General features: G+C 34.9%; 1 protein-coding gene across 4 annotated transcripts in view; it reads right to left on the bottom strand.

Annotated features, from left to right (window-relative positions):
* The window catches only part of CACNA2D1 (calcium voltage-gated channel auxiliary subunit alpha2delta 1), a 3475830-nt gene that overhangs the window by 790081 nt on the left and 2664393 nt on the right, over positions 1-21356 (bottom strand). For all 4 annotated transcript variants that reach the window (XM_044088264.1, XM_044088265.1, XM_044088266.1 and 1 more), the window contains exon 12: positions 5636-5740. In XM_044088264.1, coding sequence (XP_043944199.1) covers positions 5636-5740 — 105 coding nt within the window. The remainder of the gene's footprint in view (positions 1-5635; positions 5741-21356) is intronic.

Here is a 21356-nt window from a genome sequence, read left to right as displayed (position 1 = left end):
ATACTTATAAATGTCTGATAATGGTTTACTTTACCTGGTAGACATTTAAGCAGACACGTGTGTCAGCGTGTGCTTCTTGTTTATACTATGTACTTACGACTAAATTCAAATGACTTTCACTGAATCTCTGTAGCATCATAAATATGTTACATGCTGTCAGTTTACAAGCCGTGATTCCAGTAATGATACACTTACATCTAGTCCAATAAAATGAAGGATTTCCAATTAAACAGCACCAAAGATGGCATAAATGTAATCTAAGAGTTAGAGGCCAGGCAATTTTCAGACAACTGCATGGTAGAAGCACAAATTAAAGTGGAAGCCAGCTGTGCCTGCTGTCTGGACACTGCACAATGATGTTTTATGCAAGACACTGTAAAGTCTTCATGTCGCAGGTTAATAAAGTAAATGATGTGAAAGAAAAAACGCATTACGAGAAGTGTGTGGGCTTGAAAAAAATAAAAACGCACAAAAAGATTCTTATAAAAACAGAACCCTTGTGTGCTGGCCTTTTACATCTTAATAATACGTAAGAATGTAAACCCATGTACTATCATTCATTTCAAATATTCTGATAATCACGTATATGTATCTTAGGTCAGAAATGCAATTAATGTGTTTCTCTATAATTTATGACTAGCATTTTTTGAAAATGTAATTGCTTTATTCAGCTACAGAAATAAATGCCATCATTTGAGATATAAAACATCATAGCAAAGAAAAAACTGCATAAATCCTAAAGGCAGTAAAATGCCTTCTTTCTTAGTGATATAAAATATTCCTCATTCACAAATTTTACTGAAGTTTAGACATTAATTTTCTTCATTCTGTTTAATTGTCTTCTTCATCAGATATGTAAAGTTTCAGTGAACTGTTCAAAATGGAGTCATCATTGAATTTGCAGTGGACAATAAAATCATGAGACTTTAATTAGTGTAATCATATAATTTCATATAATTTTATCTGTAACTAGCCATACAAGTATAGCTTAAATGAGAGGCACATAAAATATGTTACATAAATATAGCCCCCTCACACAAAGACACACACACACACACACACACACCCACACACACACACACACACACACACACACACACACACACACACACACACACACACACACACACACACACACACACAGACACACACACACACACACACACACACACACACACACACATAATGGAAAAAATATACATCTGTACACACACAATGCATTGCATTATGGAACATGAATAGTTATGAAACAACTTTTTAATATGGCTTTCGAGTAAGTGTCATTTATGGCAACCCTGCACACATGCATTGACACAAAGACACACACTCCTACACACACAAAAGCATATTCTCACAGACACATACCTGAATGCACACACAGACATACATTTATGCACACACAGACACTGGTACACACTTGTAAACACTCATACACACATACCTGCATGGAAAAACAGAACAATAAAGCCAAACAGACATAGCTACATACCATAAAAATAAATCACATATGCACACACTTTTAGAAAACTCATTAGTTTCACAGTTAATGCTTAGAATCTCATCATATCATTATGGTTATCGAAATGCTTCCACGCAAAGTGAAGCAAAGAATGTACCCCTAACCTGATGCATAAAAACACAGTATGACAGCACAGTGCCCCTTCTTTGCTTCATTGAACTGAACTGCCAAGCGTTTATTTTCAGATTCAATCTGCTGTCTTCTATCACAGATGCCCTGACTCATTTACTTATGAAAATACTTACTGACAGGAAATTTTGCATACCCACTGGGGGAGAATACCTACATCCTGCAGACAATGACAAGTGTAGCACAAAGGTTAAGATCTTAACCTCATAAACACAAGGTATAGGGTTTGGATCTCATTTCATGATACTGACTGGACTTAAAATTGCCTATTAGAGCAGTTAATTTAATATTCATCTATGAATATTGTCTGAAGATCTTTCCACCAGTCCTATTATCCCCAGATGATAGAAAGATTTACCCTCTAATGCTGCAGGGAACATCTTCCATTCATTCCGCTCACTTATCTCTGCAACCTAAAAATGTATTCCATTGAAGAAGAAGAAAACTTCCTGCATGTACTTTATCTTCTCTATTGCCAAGACTAGCAAATATTTATTTCATGGTGCTGAACTGAATATTTCCACTGTTGTGCAATAACACAGCCAACTTGCTAGGAAACTTATCTATTCCTTAATGATGTGATGAATCTCTGCCACCAGATCTGTGAAGTGATGGGACGATAGCACAGAAATAATGATAAACACCTCTGGGATGGTATTCTGTAATGTGTTTGGACACATGTATGAGGTAGCACTTTTCCATTATGGTATAAGCAGACCTGAGTGTAGAAATACATGTGTCAGCTTTACTGGAACCCATGCAAAAGGAGTGAGATCAAATGACTATTAGCACTAAAGAGTCTATGTTGTGAAAGTCTTAAAAGCATAACAAGATATTCATTTCTATATCACTTTCTGGAACTCCAAGGGTCAACTTTCATCTACTTTAATCACTGGAAACATGCAATTTTACTTCATGTCTGAATTATTTAATGGAAAATATATACATTTACAGCAACCATTTGTTACATGCACTAGTTTTGCAGTCCCCTTCATGATCCGCATTTATTTATTTATTTATTTATTTATTTTCTTATCTGCCTTTCAGATTAGGTAAGGATGTAACATTTTTCTGAAGCAATAACTGGTTCTGCCCACAGCCAATCTTCAGGTGTAGCAAGTCAATGATCTGAAAACAGAGTTTAATGTGTGCACCTGTCTATACCTTTGATAATTGTAGTGAATATTCTTTGGAGTAATATAATTCAAAATAATTTCAACAGTCAAACTGAGAGCGGGTGTCTCTGAAATGACTTTCCACATTCCTTGATCCTACTTTAGAAAAAAACACGTCTTTACATCCAATTTCAAGTCTAGGAAGATGATCTGCCAAAAACACATTGCAGCTTCTCTAAACTATGTTTGGGGATTGCTTTTGTATCAACATTTTGCTACAACTGAATGCATTAGTTTATTTGACACAGGTTATCCATTTCTGAAAGTGTTTTCTTGCCTGCAGTATGCATTGCATCCTTGATTTCAATGTATCCTAGTCATTTTTGTAAATGTATTGCGTTCTGTTTGTGTTTTTTCTGCTGTGGGGATTTTCTCCCCTTGTATATAAAAATGACGAAACAAGTCATGGGCATTCAGAATCGCCAATTAGCTGAAACACCTGATGTGCATAAGGGTCAATTGCATATATCCCATGTGCCTCTGATACAAGAGGGTTGGGAGGTCACTCAGTGGAAGTTCTAGCTTTGCTGGAGTTTTCATTTTGTTTTTACTGATTGGTTTTTCAAGTGACCTTCTCACTTATTGTTTTACCTTGTATATAATTAGTAATCAGCTACTGTAAAATGTTTTTATGTGTGCTTTTGTGGAGCCTTTCTTTGCAACTCATTGTAAAATATTTAACCCATTGTGAGAGTTTTCTCCCCTTGCATATATAATTACTCATCAACTACTGCTTAAATGTTTTTGAATCTGTTGTGGAGTTTTTCTCCCTGGGCTTACACTGAAAATAGGCCATTGGCTCAGATGGACTTCACAGCTATCAAAGGAGAAATACAGATAATCAGGCCAAGTGTATATATTGTATATAGTTATTTATATAATAGAGTTTTAGATTATGATGCAAATGTTAACCTAATGTATGTGTTTTGTTCCACGTATGTGTATGTGTTTGTATATGCACACATACACACACACACACACACACACACACACACACACACATATTTATATATATAATTGATTATATATATATATATATATATATATATATATATATATATATATATATATACTTACACATATAAATATATGTGTGTGTGTGTAGATATATATATATATATATATATATATATATGTATATATATATATATATGTATATATATATATGTATATATATATATATATATATATATATATGTATGTGTGTATATATATATATATATATATATATATATATATATATATATATATATATATATGTGTATATTTTTATATGTGTGTACAATTCATGCAACATTGCATGGAAGACAAGAAATAAAGGAGCACACGAACAAATATCCAAACAGCTACAATGTCAGCACCAAAGAACTGCACCCAAAATGATAAACACTGCAAAGCTGTGTAAAGGATCCTAACTTTATTAAATCCCTGCAGACATTGGTTTAGCCAAAATATCTTCAGTATGGAGCATTGCTTTGGAGGATTTATCATTCTGAGTAAATTTTATATAGATATATATACACATATACATATTTATTGACATTTGTTAACTGGGAAAGTCCACTGGGTCAGAGAACCCATTTTCAGTGGAGGCCAGGGGAGAAAAGCTCCGCAGTACACTTAATACATTTATAAAACAGACAGTTTTGACAATGATTGGTACAATAAATTCAGGAAAAATATTCTAAATTCTAAATAAAGCGAGTATATAAAGCAAATATAGAACAAGTTAATCATATATATATATATATATATATATATATATATATATATACATAGATATATATATATAAACATTTCTATATATATTTCTATAAATGGTAACTATGTGCACCCATTGAATGTACACTTGATCAATAATCAAATGGTTCAGCCCATTTCATCATAACGTTGTATTGTTGACTGGACTTGTTACCATTGCAGGGCCCATTTTATTGCCCATTCCAAAGCAATGACTTTTGGCTTTACCTGGTTAGGGGTCACCACAGCAGATCACCGGTCTGCAGCTTGATTGGCAGTGGTGTTATTACGATGTCTAGTTGCCAGCCCAGCACCCAACCTTCACAGAAGGTTCACACATAAACAAAAGCTCCTACCTGCATGTCTTTAAAACTCACTGGACCGCATGGAGTACATGCAGACTCTGCACAGAAGGAGCTCCAGCTGACAATCAAACTGGAGAATCTCTTGCTGTGAGATGACAATGCTAACCTCTGCACTACCCCATTACAATGATTCAAATCTGGAACTGAATTGAAGACATGTGTATTGCCCTCCTGCAGGACCCATGTTAAAGAGTGGTTCAGTGAAATAGACTTTGTTGTAAGGGGCTTGAATTTTCATTGTTCAACCAAGTAATAATTTGACATCAGATAATAAAATTGTATCTATCTATCTATCTATCTATCTATCTATCTATCTATCTATCTATCACTATATCTTTATATCTATCCATATCTATATCTATATCTACAGCTAATCTATATCAGTATCTGTATGTGTGTGTGTGTGTGTGTGTGTGTGTGTGTGTGTGTGTGTGTGTGTGTGTGTGTGTGTGTGTGTGTATGTGGGTGCACATGATGCATGTACATTAAAATGTAATCCTCATTCATATATTGGGTTTCAGTGAAAAGCAAAGATATTCTTAATATTTTGCACCTGGTATTCATGTTTCTGACATTTTCAGCACATTTGCCAACAAGTTTGAAGTTGATATAGTTATAACTTCTACTCTCTTTTCAAGATTTCATTTTTTAATGCATAACTTTTATTTGCTTATCAAATGGTATACTATATTTTAAGTAGTGCTTACCTTTCTGTCAGGATTATATTTTTTGAAAATTTCTTGTGCTTTTTCCTCTCCTCCATCAGTAAATAGCATAATGATCTTGTTACAGTTGGCTCGAGACACATTAAACTGCAAAGATAACAAAAGAAAGGAACTCAGAATATGAAAGCAATTTTTACTAAATCTCACATGCTCAGTGATTAACTCCAACCATCTGAAAGCCTCCTTATTATGTAAATATTATAACTACAGTTGTACCTATTACCTTACTCACCAAATCAGGCCAGTTATTTAAATTACAAAAGAACACATTTGCAGTACATTTTTAACACACTGGAATAGTAAAAGAGGGATGGATGTAGAACATTTATAAATTATGTCTGTTCTCTGTGTTTTCTCCAGTTCTTTGTGACCATTTATGTAAACATAAAAAATGCACTGTGTGAATAACTAATACAGCCACTACTCACTAATTTCACACATGCTGATTAATTATTTATGCATTAATTTACTGATTTATGTATTTTCATTTATTGATTGCACTGGAACATTTTCAGGCTCAAACTGGGAGAGATACCCAGATAAAGTAATGCAATGAAATACAAAATCAGACACAGATACAAATGCACAAATTACACATAGACAAGATATTTATGGAATTATAGTGGCAGACATTAGTAGCTGCATACTTCAACAATATATAACATTCCTTTCTGCTGAACACATTCACAAAACAATTATGTTTAGATTGGTGGGAAAAGTAGTAATACCTGAATTTTGTAGCAGGACTAGGCATTATATGAGTGGATGAGTGCAACTACTTTTAATGGATTATGCAACTTTACCTGTTAAAAAAAACATTTGCCCTTTGCTTGTGAAACAGATGATTTATTAACAAATTATGTTTATAGATGTGTTACACATTTGATGTTGATGTTTTTACAAGGCATTTATGACCGTGTAGTCATCCTCATTGTGTCTGGTATCTTCTTTCACTTATGTCAGACCTTACTGTACATTAAAGAAAAAAAAAACAAACAAAAAAAAAGACAATAGTGCATCCTGATGAAAAAATTAATAAATTAAGCACTTTTGTCCATAGATCAACACTGGACTTGTTCAGAATAACTGCCAGATTAAATAACATTTTATTTATAGTTCATCATACCTAAGAACAAGCAGTGGAAAGCAACAATTCATTAACATAATAATTTAAAAATTAAAAAGACATGCACACAAAAATATTACTTCTCAAATACTACTATAAAATGTATTTTGCTTCTACTAATTCAGCACAACAAGTAGCTCATTGCTACTTAAAAAAAAAATTACCTGATCTGGATCAACAGATTACTTCTTCACCATCTGTCAACAACTTTTTTTGCCTGAGTATGACGTGTTATCTGTTACTGTCGAGTGGAGATCTATAACTATTGTTGAAAGAAAGGAAAATAAAATCCTAAAAGATATTTTAGTGTGTGATCATTGGGCTGCCTATCCTCTTGCTGGTTCTACTTTGCATAAACATTTGCATACATTTACTACCTATGCAGCATCCGCTGATGGGCATGCTAATATGGTTCGGCCAACCTTACAGGGACTGAAGAAGTAGATAAAACTGACTCTGTTCCCATTGATAGTGCAAACTTTTTTTAACTGCAGTTCCACCAAGGAGGTCAGCGAGGTTAGTGGGTCAGCAGATAAATACTCTTCGCCTCTTTATATGGGCCAATTACAAACAACAAGGCCAGAATCTCAAGGCGAGGAATAGCCACAGACAGAAACAGGAGCTGAGGACACAGCAGGTCAAATGTATTCTGATTCTGAACCATATTTTTTCTAAGGGCATGAATTTTATTCTTTTTGGTGATAATTTATAATTTCACTCATGAGACTTTCACTGATGAACAGTTTTGTTTGTTAAGAAAAGAAGTTTCTTTTGATCATAGCCAGTGTGCTAATCTATCTAGGACATTGATTTGGAATTATTTTGTCATAAATTAAATTTGTACTATTTAATTAGTAGCAAGGATGCTTTTATATTTAGAAAACCTTCTACATTTAATTCTCCATTATATTCCATTTTCAAGCTTTTTATGACTCTTGTGAGAAAGACATTATTTATGTTTGTAGTAACAAAGTAGATTTTAGAATCTTCAAAAGTGAAAGACATGCTATGGTAGACTTATCCAGTAGGCTGTAATTAAGAGTCATGAAAGCTGACAAGCATAGTGAACTAGTTATTATGTATCAACATGACTATGTTTTGAAAATGGAAAAATGTTAGCTAATTCCATCGAGTATAAAGTTGTTATGTCGGGCGAGGTTCAGAAAAATGTGATCTTATCCATAGTATTTTAAATGATTTACTTGTCAATGGGCAAATTATTGTATATCAGATTATGGTAGTGGAATTTCCTAAAATTGGAACACGTTGGTATACCTAAACTGCATTCTAACCTATTTCCTTATTCTTTTAGACTGTGTCAGCACCTGGTAGCGTTTATGATTGAATTTCTATTTTTTGGACTCTCTTAGTACAAAAATTATCTAGTTGTGTTAGGTATTTGTGTTTTTTTTTTATATTCATGTAGGCAATATCATGTTACTGAGTCAAAAGTACTAATGTTCACTTTAGAAATCAAGTCCTTATAAACTAGTATACCAGTTGATAATGTATTGAATTTCTAAGGTTTTATTTATCTCATCATTCAGAATATACTGATAAGATTAACATATTTTGTTTATTAATAGAAATTATGCTCAGAAATATTTTGTTTATCGTTAATAGAGTTTACTATAATAACAAAGGGGTGTAGCAATGGGGGTTGCTGTAGCTCTCTTATTCTAACTTGGTGCTTGGATGGTGGGAAAAGCAATATTTTGACCAAGATTCCTTTTTTTGAGCAATATGTTTTATTCTACAAAAGGTTTGTTGATGATTTAACTTTTATTAGTGACATAGAGCAGTTTGTACATACTTTAAATAGTTGCACTGAATTTTTGATTTTTACTTTTGGTTTTGTAGTAGTTAATAATCGTTACTTGGACATCCTTATTGCTTGTGATTATGAGAATAGGAATTTTTACAGCAGCATTTTTAGGGAATCTTGCTTTACTAACAAGTCTTTGCAGTTTACTAGCACTCATCCTTGTTTTATCAAAAATAATATACCACAAGCCAGATAATAAGATTGCCTAGACTCACCACTGACAATGACATTTGTTTACAAGGCACCAATGAGACTATTGAGATTTTTTAATCATGAGATTATGACATATCCTTACTAGAAGTCACTGCTCAAGAGATTATTTATAAAAGTGTTGAATAATGTTGCCCTATATTAATAGCTGTTAACACTGCAAAATCTTTGATTCATTCCAGGACTACATTTAAAAACAATATTGTTTTACAGATGTCCATTGATAATAATAGTGTAAAGATTGTGATTTTGAGCAATTACAAAATATTAAAAGGAAATGTAGATTTTGATAGTTTTGTCAATATAGGCCTTACTTTTGTTTACAGGAAAACTATATCCTTAATGCAATTTCTAGAAAATGAAGATACTAAAGTGTTCCCTGTTATTACAAATAAAAATGAGGGTAAGTTTAAATGTGTTTTTTGTAGTCCTTATAGTTTTTTGTTTCAGGGAGCAAATATTAACCTTTCACATTTGGATAGGACCATAGAATTAAATAAGCATTTAAACTGTAATCTATTTTTAGTGTATATTGTGATATGCTACTATTCTGAGGAATTTTATGTGGACATGACCATGTGTGATTGTCCAAAAGGATGAAGGTGCACTTACTTGTATTCCTTCAAAAGGAGGTACAAAATCCATGCCTTATTTAAGCACATACTGGAAACCTTACGGCAGATTAGGTTACAACTTGATAAATTTCCAGGGCTTAATAAAACTATTAATACTAAATGTTAAGAGATAGAACATTTGTTAATTAACTAATTAGATTAACAGTTAGTATACATCCTCATTTTTGACTATTATATGTATGGGAGCAGGATGTAAATTAAATTAAATTAATAGATTTATTAAAATATTTTAAATATATTAAATCTATCAAATACAGTTAATATATTTAATATTATACATTTGATACTAGTACTTATGAATTAATATATCTGTGCATATGTTTTTTTAAATTTTAAATGATTCGGTTAATGAATTATTAGTTTTCATTGATTGTTCTTAGGAATGATGAAATATAAATACAATATTATTTCATGTAATACTTATTCTAAAGAAGTCCAGTATTGATTTGTGGACAAAAACTCTTAATTTATTAAATATTTCATTGGGATGCACCATTGTTAAGGTTTTTTGCCTACACCTAGTCCACACTCTTGGGATCTGGTGTTTGATGTCTCACTGTATGCTACAGTGACATTTACATGTGTGCAAAGTGCAGGCATGTCCCATCATAATCATATTGTAGTAAGCATCTCTTCTCCATGTGTAGAGGAATCACCTCACTTTATAGGCAGAAATCGTCCCCTCTACAAGCAGACTAGATTAGTCTGCTTGATTAATGTATGCTTGGGATTCTGTGCACATGACTTGTAGCTAGTATGTCAGGTTCAAACTGGGAGAGATACTCAAATAAAGTAGCACAATGAAATATAACATTTAACACTGTACTGACTCCTCTTGGTTTATTTCAGATACTTATTTAATGCAACTACAATATACATTTCAGCAAAGTAATCAAATTATAGATCCCACATTTGACACATTTTTGAATAATTGCAAAGTAGAAACAACTAAAGCACATCCATGTTTTCAAGAGCACAAGGGGTTTAGAAGAAAAAATTGAATGTCTTCAATATTTTGGCTCCACACAGTTGACCATCAGCTTCCCACAAGACCACATCTAGTCCCTCAGGTTTGCTGAACATGGTTACTCTACCCGGACTATCTCTGCCCCCATGGTCAAGAGCAGTGAGGAGATTGAGGCACCTTTGTCCACACTGCACTGCTGCCTGGGAGTGTTTTTATTGAACTGCCCACCCCTCAGGTAACTCTCTGTGGGTGGGATGTGCAATAGGCTTCAGTGCTGCTCAGCCCCTCACTCCAAAAGGGATTTGACATCAAAAGGATGCCCCACCCTCGCCTGGGCAGCACAATGTGCTCTTTTCTCTATGATATCTGTCAGAAACGTCGATACACTAATGTAATCCCTGTGTATGTACTCACCCCACACACACAAGATGGAAGTTTCCTTTCTTCTTACCTGCACAATCAGGAATCCAAGCCAATAACTAAACTCAGGTCACATGGGCTGCAGTCGAAGGTTTATCTATCTGCACCACTGACACAGGCTGAATATCTTTTGATATCTTAAGCATTCTTACAGCTGTATAGCTCTTTACCTTATTCTCTTATTGCTGAAACAGTATGGCACTGTTTTGTTTCCTCTATTTACATGCATCTCATACTAGTATGTGTCTGATCCACACATAACTGTATGGAATCCAAACCACATCCATATAAACCCATATGCATACATATGTCAAGTCTAATATCTCTTACCATTACTTATGGTTACTCTACTCAATACTACTTTTCATACTGACTACCTTACACTTTTCAAGTACTGCAGCCCTGCATTGTTGGAGCAGTGCAGCACTTCCTCAAGCACTACATTACACCCCAATAATGTTAATCCCTCATGTCTTGTTCTTGTCTGACATTTATCTATCTGAATATATATATATATATATATATATATATATATATATATATATATATATATATATATTTTTTAATTATTTTACATTTGTTGAACGGGATAGTCCGACTGGATACATGCCCATTTTCAGCGGAGGCCCAGGGAGAAAAGTTCCATGGTATAAACAGAAAGACATTACATAAAACTTAAAGGCATTACATAAAACTTAAGACATGATAGTAACTGTCAACAGGCTATAGTATTAAGAAAGTTGTACAATTTAAAAAAAGGTTAGGTAAGATAAAAATCTTAGAAATTACAATCCAGTAGAGTAGCCAGGAAAATTATACCTTACAATAATAGTGCAAGTGTATATATATATATATATATATATATATATATATATATATATATATATATATATATATATATGTAAAGCTATAGATATAGATACATATAGATAAGATATGTATGAGCATATATATATACAAACACACACACACACACACACACACACACACACACACACACACACACACACACACACACACACACACACACACACACACACACACGCACGCACGCACACACACACACACACACACACACACACACACACACACACACACACATATATATATAGGGTTTGTGCTGGGACCTCTCCTGTTCAGCATCTACTTTTCTGAAGTAAAAGCCAATACCAAAGTGCTCTGGTTGACTGAGTAGGCAAATGACTGCAAACTAGGAGCAGGCACTGAATCCATTAATTGCTTAATTATCCTGCAGGAAAGGTTGTTCCAAATAAATAACTGGTGCCAAAATTATGGACTGAAACTAAATGAAAAAAAATGCAATATGATATCCTTTGGCAAGTCATCTACCCTGCAGAATTACCACTTGACAATACTCTCTTAAGAGTTGACCCAGTTGATCAGGATTTGGGAACTTATGTGGAAAGCCTTTAACATCCATTCATACTTCTCTACTGCCCAGATTTGTGCCTTATATTTTTTGGCCTTACAGTAGGCAAACTATCTCTGATTACCATGTCTATACACACAAAGACAAAATTTGCTGTAGTATGTTCAAGCTGGTATTTAAATGGAGCTCTTCTATGCAATCTACAACTAATATCAATTAATGCACTGCTATTCTTTGTTTCAAAGGCCTAGACGTCTGTCCAATGTAGAAGGCTCCACACTAACAGACTGCCAAATGGATTACCCATTCAGTGGTGCATATGATCAGGTGTCTAATATCAAAAACTCTAGACATATTAACTGAAATAAATAATTTTGTTTTGAAACAATTTTACAATATGAACAATTGCCACAAAATGTACTTCCACTTATTATGTTCTTTCTTATGTTGTTTCCACCCATCATATCTCTTTTAAAACAGAAAGATGTTCCCCTAAATTTTTGCCTCTGTATGGTATCCATAATGGCAATAGGTATCCAAATTTGCTCAAAAAATGGATCTGTCTTCGAGATGTGCCAGTGTTTATTATTCACCTCTTTTATTTTAAAAGTATTTGTCCCAAATGTAGTTAATAATCTAGGTATAGATGAATCCTGAGTCTTTTCAGCAACAATATTACTACATTCCAACAAGGCTTCCCTTTACTGACTACATCAACAGCCTGCCTTACTAGTGTTTTCCTATAGCCTCTTCTAACAAATATTGCTTCCAGTTTAGAAGCCTCAAATATTTAATTTGTATTATCTATATGCCTTAACCTCAAGAATTGTGCTGTGGGTATATTACCAAGTACATAGTTAGGATGACAGCTTCAGGCATGAAACAATGAGTTCTTAGTGAAAGGGTTTACGATACAGACTTGTGACTAAAATCCCATCAGTAAGTTTTGTCAGATTTACATCTAGATAATCAACATTGAACATTAAAATATTATGTATTTATTAACATTTGCTTTTCTTTTGTTAAATTGCGTTTTAATCACTGGTGGGATATACTTCTCAATTTAATAATCAGTCTTTTAAAAACTGATGGTGCCTTTAAATGAGGAGTTTAAATGTATCTTTGTAGGCACTTCCTGCTATACACTGATGATGTCAGTGGGTGAAACCAGTTTGTTGTTTGATCTTCACTGCATGTACCTGGTGTTTTTTTTAAATATATCTGTGGAATGAGCTGTTTATATTCATTGCATTGGAAATAGAAGTTGATTTCTCAGCGGGTGCTGGAATCATTTTTGTTGCTGCTGCCTATATTTAATTCCATGTACTTGTTAGATGTTTTGTGCACCTGCCTTTTGTTTTTAGATTTGTATTTATTTTGAGCGCTGAATGTCCACTTAAAGGTTTACTTTGAAGAAGTGCATCCTTTGGATTGTTGGTTTACTTCATTGCATTCCAATACAGCATATTTGTGACCATGGCTAAAAGTGAAGATTTGCAGTTGTTTTTGAACAACCTATCAGTTGATAAGGATGACTTTATGATGTTTATGTGTGAAACACTTAATGCGGCTACAGAAAACATTTCTATACAGTCAAGCATGGAGAAAGAATTCAAATTAGTCATGGAGATGGCCAAGAAAATGAGAGCAAATGTTTGGCACAGTAAGCTTCTAAAGGCATATTTAAATGCCGATATTGCAACAAGAGGCTTATGAATATATGTGGAACTGGGTGTTGGGGTAGATAATGTAGACTTTGTTGTGAAATAGCATGAAATTTAAAATATGGTTTCTAAAATGTTTCTTAGCCTTTTAATTGAATATTATGACCAACAGTTGTTACTATTAAATGAAAGACTTAATCAGAACTATAAAAACCTGCTAAAATGTACATTACAATGTGGATATAAAGAAAGATATTAAGAATTCCTTAAGGAAGATGAAAGATATGAAACAGAGTTACCTGTCCTTAAGTTAAAGAAATACCATTGCAATATAAAGGACTATCAGAGTAATGCTGCTTCCTCATGAAAGAATGTTAAAAGAGAGGTTGGATTTACAGAAAACAGCAAAAACAAAATTAGACCCAATAAAAAAAAAGAGTATGTTCAATTCTAAAGAAATCAACTGAAGTTGGAAATGGTGAACCTGCAAATAAGCAGTCAAGAGGCCCCTCAGAAGAGGAGAAAGAAAAAATAAGAACAGAGTCAATGGATATTCAAGAGATTAAAGAAGTGAATGTAGACTTGGGGAACGATGAGAGTGAATTACCATTGGATGATGACACTAATGAGAACCAGTTAGTAGTTAACTTGACTTCACACAATTTTTCCAAGGATGAAATTGATGTCTTAAATAAAGGGTTAGGGTTTATTCCTTCATTTTATGCCACTCAGTATTTTGCAGTTATGGATGTAAAACAATTTTGTTTGGTTTGAATTTAATTTTTTTTATAGACAGAAGCAAGATATGTGTAAATTTTTGAACACCTCATTTAGAGTTAAGAAATCAACCTTTCAGCCACTGTATAATCCTGCTGTCAAAATGTTTGAGAAACAGGTAATTTGAAATTTGCATGTAAGTCAAAATAATATTTTTAGAAACTACAACTGTAATCTAAATAAGAGACAGAAGAGGCTAATTAATAATTTGAAAACTAATGAGCATATTACAGTTAAATCAGATAGAGGTGGCACTATTGTTATTTGGGACTTAGTGGATTATGACAATGAGGTAACTAGGCAGTTGAATGATGTGATGTCATATTGTAGGTTGCCATATCACCCTGGCTGGGATAGGTTTTTGGTTGAGGCTAAAAACTAGGGTGTTTTTTCAGATATCTTGCTGCAACAGCTTTTGGTGGGGGATCCTAAGCCACAATGGTTTTATATCTTGCCAAAATACACAAATGGGTGACCAACCCATGGGGTAGACCAATAGACTCAGGTAGGGGTTCCTTAATGGAACCACTGTCAGTTTATCTTGAAACTAAATTGAAACCCCTTTTCTTGTTTCTAAGGGCACATATAAAAGACACTAATAAGTTTCTTAAACTCATGACTGATGTGCAGGTTCCACATGATTTCTACCTATCTACACTTGATGTACAATTTTTACACACTAGCATACTCCATAAGGGTGGATTACTGGCAGTTAAATATTAGCTGGTATTTTTATAGATGTATTCTGAGATCCAGGTGGAATTTGTGTTGACATTTCATGGTGCAGTTTTGGTACATAAAGTGTTTTGCTATAAAGCTGACTGGTTCCAACAAATAAAGGATACAGCAATGGGTACGACTTTTACCCCTATATATGCAGACTTATTTAAAGGATTTCCAGAGTCCAGTTTGATTTACAAAGAAGAAAATCCTTATAAAAAAACATTTGAGCATGTGGAATCATTACCTTGATGACTGCTAGTATGTTTGGTGTAGTTCATTGTATAAATGGGGAAAAATGTAGAATATTTATTTATTTATTTATTTATTTATTTATTTATTTAAATTTGTTGACCGAGAGTGTCCGATTGGACGTGGGTCCATTTTCAGCGGAGGCCCGGGGAGAAAAGCTCCACAGTAAAATAAACAGACGGTAGTTACATTGGATTACATAGTGATTAACAATTTAACATAAAAATTACTTACAACATATTTACAGATGAAGAACATAGTACATCAGTAGACAACTAGAATCTTTATCTGTGAAGTACATAACAGGCATTAACAAATGTAACAATGAGAAGTTCCTGCTGTATAATAAGTACTAGGCTTATGAGCATCTGAGCTTGCTATCATCAAGGTAGTTAGTGGAGGTGAAAGAAAGGCAGTAGTTGGATGGGGTGGATGATATTAGAGTGGGAGTTGCAAGGGCATAGCCAGCATGTTTTTAGGTGCGCTTTTAATAAAGTTTTGAAGTTGGTGCATGATGGTATGGAGGTAATTGTGGGTGGGAGTGAGTTCCATAATTTGGCTATGGCGCAAGAGAATAGTGCTTCACCAGCAGAGTTATTGGCTTTAGTGATCTGCAAGTGATTTTTGTTGCTGGATCTTAGTGGTCTGGTGGTGCGATAGGGTTGGAGTAGATTCTGGAGGGATGGGACATTTAGTGGATGGTTTACTAGTTTGTGGGCGAGTGAGAGTTGATACCACTGAAGGAGGTGAGGGAGTTCAAGCCAGCCCAGTTCAGCAAGTGAGAGACAGTGGTGACTACGGTAGGATGCCCCTGTGGCGAATTTTGCGATTTTGTTGTAGCGGGTTTCTAGCTTGTTTAGATCACATTGCCTTAGGTTGGTATATACTGGAGAGGCATAAAGTAGGGTGGAGATAAGGTGGGAATTTGCTATTGAAATCTTTGCTGCTTTGGTGAGAAATTGTTTATTTCTGTATAATGCTCCTAGTTTTTTGTGGACTTTTTTTATGGTCATGGATATGTGAATGTCAAATTTTAGTTTATTGTCTATTTCCACTCCTAGCAATGTGGTATGTTCAGTTGGGTATATAGTGGTGTTGTCTTTTGCTGTGATGTTAAAGTGAGAGTTGTTTTGAGTATGTTTGGTGGGTTGGAAGATGAGTAGTTTAGTTTTGTTTGGGTTGAGTATTAATTGGGCATCGGATAACCATGTTTCAACAGAGGAAAAGGCTTCCTGTGTGACTTTTGCAGTTTGGGTAGGGACTGGGCTGAGCAGATGATGGTAGAGTCATCTGCGTATTGGATGAGTGTGCCATGTTTGGTGGCAGAGGCTAGATTATTGGTGTAAACAGAGAAAAGTAAGGGTCCAAGGATGGATCCTTGGGGAACCCCTATGGAGACAGGTAGTTGGGGAGATATGTCATTCTGCCATACAACGGATTGTTGGCGGTCAGACAGGTAACTCTGAAACCAGTTGGTGACTGATTGTGAGAAGGATAGGTTATTGAGAACAGAGATAAGTTGTTTGTGTAGGACCATGTCAAATGCTTTAGATAGGTCTAGGAAAGTAGCAGAGGAGAGATAGCCATTGTTTTTATGCTGAAGGATAGTGTTTGTAAAGGAGAGTAAGGCAGTGGTGGTGCTATGGTTTGGTCGGAAATCATGCTGAGTACTGGAAAGGAGGTTGTTAGTAAGGAGGTAGTGTGAGACCTGAGAGTGTATGCATCTCTCTAGTATTTTGGAGAGTGGAGAGAGAATAGCTATGGGGCGGTAATTGGTTAGTTCTGCAGAGGGTCCGCCTTTGTGGAGGGGAATTATATGTGAGACTTTCCACAATGTGGGAACGTAACTTTCTGACAGAGATCGGTTAATCAAGATGGATACTAGGTAGGCCAGAGCATCAGCTGCGATTTGTAGGTATTCACTTGGGAGGTTGTCTGCTGCTAATTTGGTGGGTTTAAGTTTATGTTGGAGGTAGGTACAGGAGAAAAACAGAAGGCAGTGGGGAGATTACTAGTTGAAGGTGTGGGTTGGAGGGGAAGGGGGGTTGTGTTGTTTAGCTAGTGATAGTATGGTTTGGGTGAAGTGTGTGTTGAATGAGGTAGCAATATTTTCTGAGGAGTGAGGGATGTTAGGAGGAGGGGTACTGACTTTACCTGGGTGGAGGATGGAGTTTATGGAGGACCAGAATTGTTTGGGGCTGTGTTGTGAGGAGTCTAGGGCAGACTGGTAGTATTGGAATTTGTCCCGTTTTATTATCTTTTGACTCTATTCGTAGTTCTAGGAATTTCTGTCTAGCTGCGGGGTTTTGGTTTTGCCAGTGCTCCCAGGCTTTATCCCTGTTTTTCATTTCTGACTTAGTGGTTTTCTGTAGCCATGGGGAGGGTTGTGCTTTGGTTCTGGAAAATCTTATGGGGGCATGGTAATTAAGGATGTTCAGGAAGGTAGTATTAAAAGATTCAACTGCGTCATCTAGACTGAGTTACTTTAGAGCATGCCAGTTACATTCTTTGAGGGATGAGATGAATGTGAGTGGGTTAAAGTTTATTTTTACGTATTTGATGATAGATGACAGGTTTAGCTTGGTACAGGTATTTTTTGAGTAGGAATGTTGGGGAGTGATCACTGAGGTTATCTGATAAGCAGCCTGTTATATATGACTGGGGGTTCTTACTGACTAGTATCCAATCCAGGGTAGAGTACTTGCTGGAGTTTTTATTTATCCTTGTTGGTGACTGGACTAGTTGGGTGAAGCCATGAAGGTGTACATGATGGGTTGGATTGTTGCCAGAACAGGATTGCCAGTCAATATTGAAATCACCTAAGATGATAGTTTCTTGGGGGAGATGGTGGGTAGACCAGCTGAGGAGGTTTTCTAGTGGAGGGATGTTTTGGCCAGGTGGGAAGTAACATCCAATTATGTTGATGGTTGTATCTGGTTGTTCAGATAATATCTGAATACAAATTAATTTGGACTTGCTTTTGCTGTTAAAGTTGATCTATTCAATGTTGATTTTCTAGATGTAAATGTGACAAAATTATTGATGGACTATGGTTACATGTCTGTATCGTGAGAATTCTTTGTTGCATGCCTCAAACTGTCATCCTAACCATGTAATTGATAATATAACCACACACAATTCTTGAAGTTAAGGCAGATGAAATATTTAAACTAGGGGCTTCTAAACTTGAGGCAAGATTTGTTAAAAAAGGCTATAGGAAAACACTAGTAAGACAGGCTTTTCATGTAGTTGTCAAGGGAAACCTTGTTGGAATGTACTAATATTGTTGCTGAGAGGATTCATCTATACCTAGATTAATAACTACATTTGGGACAAACAGTTTTAAAATAAAAGAGATGATTAATAATTATCGGTACATCTTAAAGAGAGATCCATTTGTTGAGCAAAATTTGGATACTTATTGCCATTATGGCTACCACATAGGCAAAAATTTAGGGGAACACCTTTCTGGTTTTAAAAGAGATACAATGGGCGGAAACAAAATAAGAAAGACAAAATAAGTAGAAGTACATTTTGTGGAAATTGTACATATTGTAAAATTGTTTCAAAAACAAAATTATTTACTTCAATTAATACATCTAGAGTTTTTGATATTAGACACCTGATCACATGAACCACTGAATGGGTAATCTATATGGTAGTCTGTCAATGGGAAAGCCATCTACGTGGGCCAGATATCTAGGCATTTGAAACAAAAGATAGCAGTGCATTAAGTGATATTAATTGTAGACATCACAGAAGTGCTCTATTTAAACACCATCTTGAACATAATATTTCAAATTTTGTCTTTGTGGGTATAGACATGGTAATAGGAGATCGTTTGTCTAGTGTATCTAAACATAACATTTACCTCAGAAAGAAAGAATGGGAATCATTAATTTAGGAGCTTTATATAAGCCAGGACTTAATGAATATTGTTGATGTATTAGATATCATAAGTATATTTTATGCCAATATAGAATATAATGGGTCTGTATTATAAAACTGAAAGTTTACTTCAGCGAACGCTCACATGTGCGAAAACGCTGGTAATCAAACTGCTTATTGTGGGGGGCTGTGCCCCCCCCCACTAAGTATACATTCCAACTCCGAGACTGCACTACAGTGAGGAAAGGGCAAATATCCCACTCCTCATTGTACCATGACCCGACAAACACCCTTTCGTTTACCAGTGTTTTCGCTCATGTGAGAGTTCGCTGAAATAAACTTTTGGTTTTATAATATAGACCCGAATATAATACATGATATTTAATAGTCTATGGCTTGAATTGTGGTGGGATATTTAACTATATTTTTATAAACATTAGCTCTATTTTTTCTACTAATGTATTATGTATCTATTAATATCTGCTTTTGTTTTGTTTGGTAGAGTTTTAATCACTGATGGGGTATACTTCTCAATTTAATAATCAGTCTTTTAAAAATTGACGTGCCTTTAAATGAGGAGTTTAAATCTAGCTTTGTAGCCACTTCCTGCTTTTGACTAATGATGCCAGTAGGTGAAACTGGTTTGTTATTTGATCTTCATGGCATGTAGACTGGTGTTTTGCTAAATATATTTTTGGAATACATTGTTTACATTTGTTGCATTGGCAGTAAAAGTTATCTCAGGAGGTGTTGGAATCATTTTTGTTGCTGCTGCCTACATTCCATTTTGGGCACTCATTAGACATTTTGTGCACCTGTATGTATATAGCTAGGGGATTTGCAAAGGTAGGATTTTAGAATGGGCTAACACTGTAAAATCCTCAACTGTCTTATCCCTTTAACCAATAACATAATGTAAAATAGACAAAACTAGTCAAGTATGGATCTTACTAATGTCAATCCATTGAAAAGGATGCATTTTTAAGTAAGAAGGGAATAAAAAAAGAATCATTCACTGTGTGATTTTACTGTTTTTTTTTCATAGGTATTTCTTCTGTACCTTACTAAAACCTGCATGATTTTGCAATTTAAAGCAGAACTTTCAGTGTAGAAATCAATTTAATCTGACTAAGTAGGCCAAAGGCTGATAAACACTATACCACAATGTAAGACTAATCTACATTATCAGTCACTGTGTACCTCCTGTAGACTTACTGCATTCTTCTCATGTTGTTGTTGTTGTGTCTTTCGGCTTTTCCCGGTTAGGGGTCGCCACAGCAGAACTCTGGTCCGCTAATGATTGGCAGTAGATTTTTAGGTGCCAAGTTGCCAGCTCTGATGCACAACCTTCAACGAAGGTACGTCCATTCACGCATGTCTCCACACAGAAGATGATTTAGCTGAGAATCGAACAGGACAACATCTTACTGTGAGGTGTCAATGCTACCACAGCACCACCTGCATTCTTCTCATGTATTAAAGCATATTATATCTTGTGCGGTTAATGTCTAGCACTTGGAACAGAGATTTTCCTGATATAATCAGTGTTACTATAATAGGTATAATGGACATTTACATAAATGACTTGGAACAGAAGACAAAGAACTTCATGAGCCAAAAGAAAATAATTCAGTCCATAATACAGGCGATATAAGTTTACAATATTTTGACCACACTAGTTTCACAAGGCCAATGACCCCTTTCATGAGTTACGCAATGCGGTATTGATGTTAACTTGGAGAAATATGGCCAACACCCCGGGGACCTTCCTCTACTCCTTTCTGTGAGATGTTTTGCATTCACTTGAGCTACCAGCAGCTCAAGCAGAT

Source organism: Protopterus annectens, chromosome 11.part0 (assembly GCF_019279795.1).
Source record: "Protopterus annectens isolate FY-2018-M chromosome 11.part0, PAN1.0, whole genome shotgun sequence".
Classification (NCBI taxonomy): Eukaryota; Metazoa; Chordata; order Ceratodontiformes; family Protopteridae; genus Protopterus; species Protopterus annectens.
The sequence above is the reverse complement of the archived record's forward strand: the minus strand, read 5'-3'. Positions and strand labels throughout refer to the sequence as shown.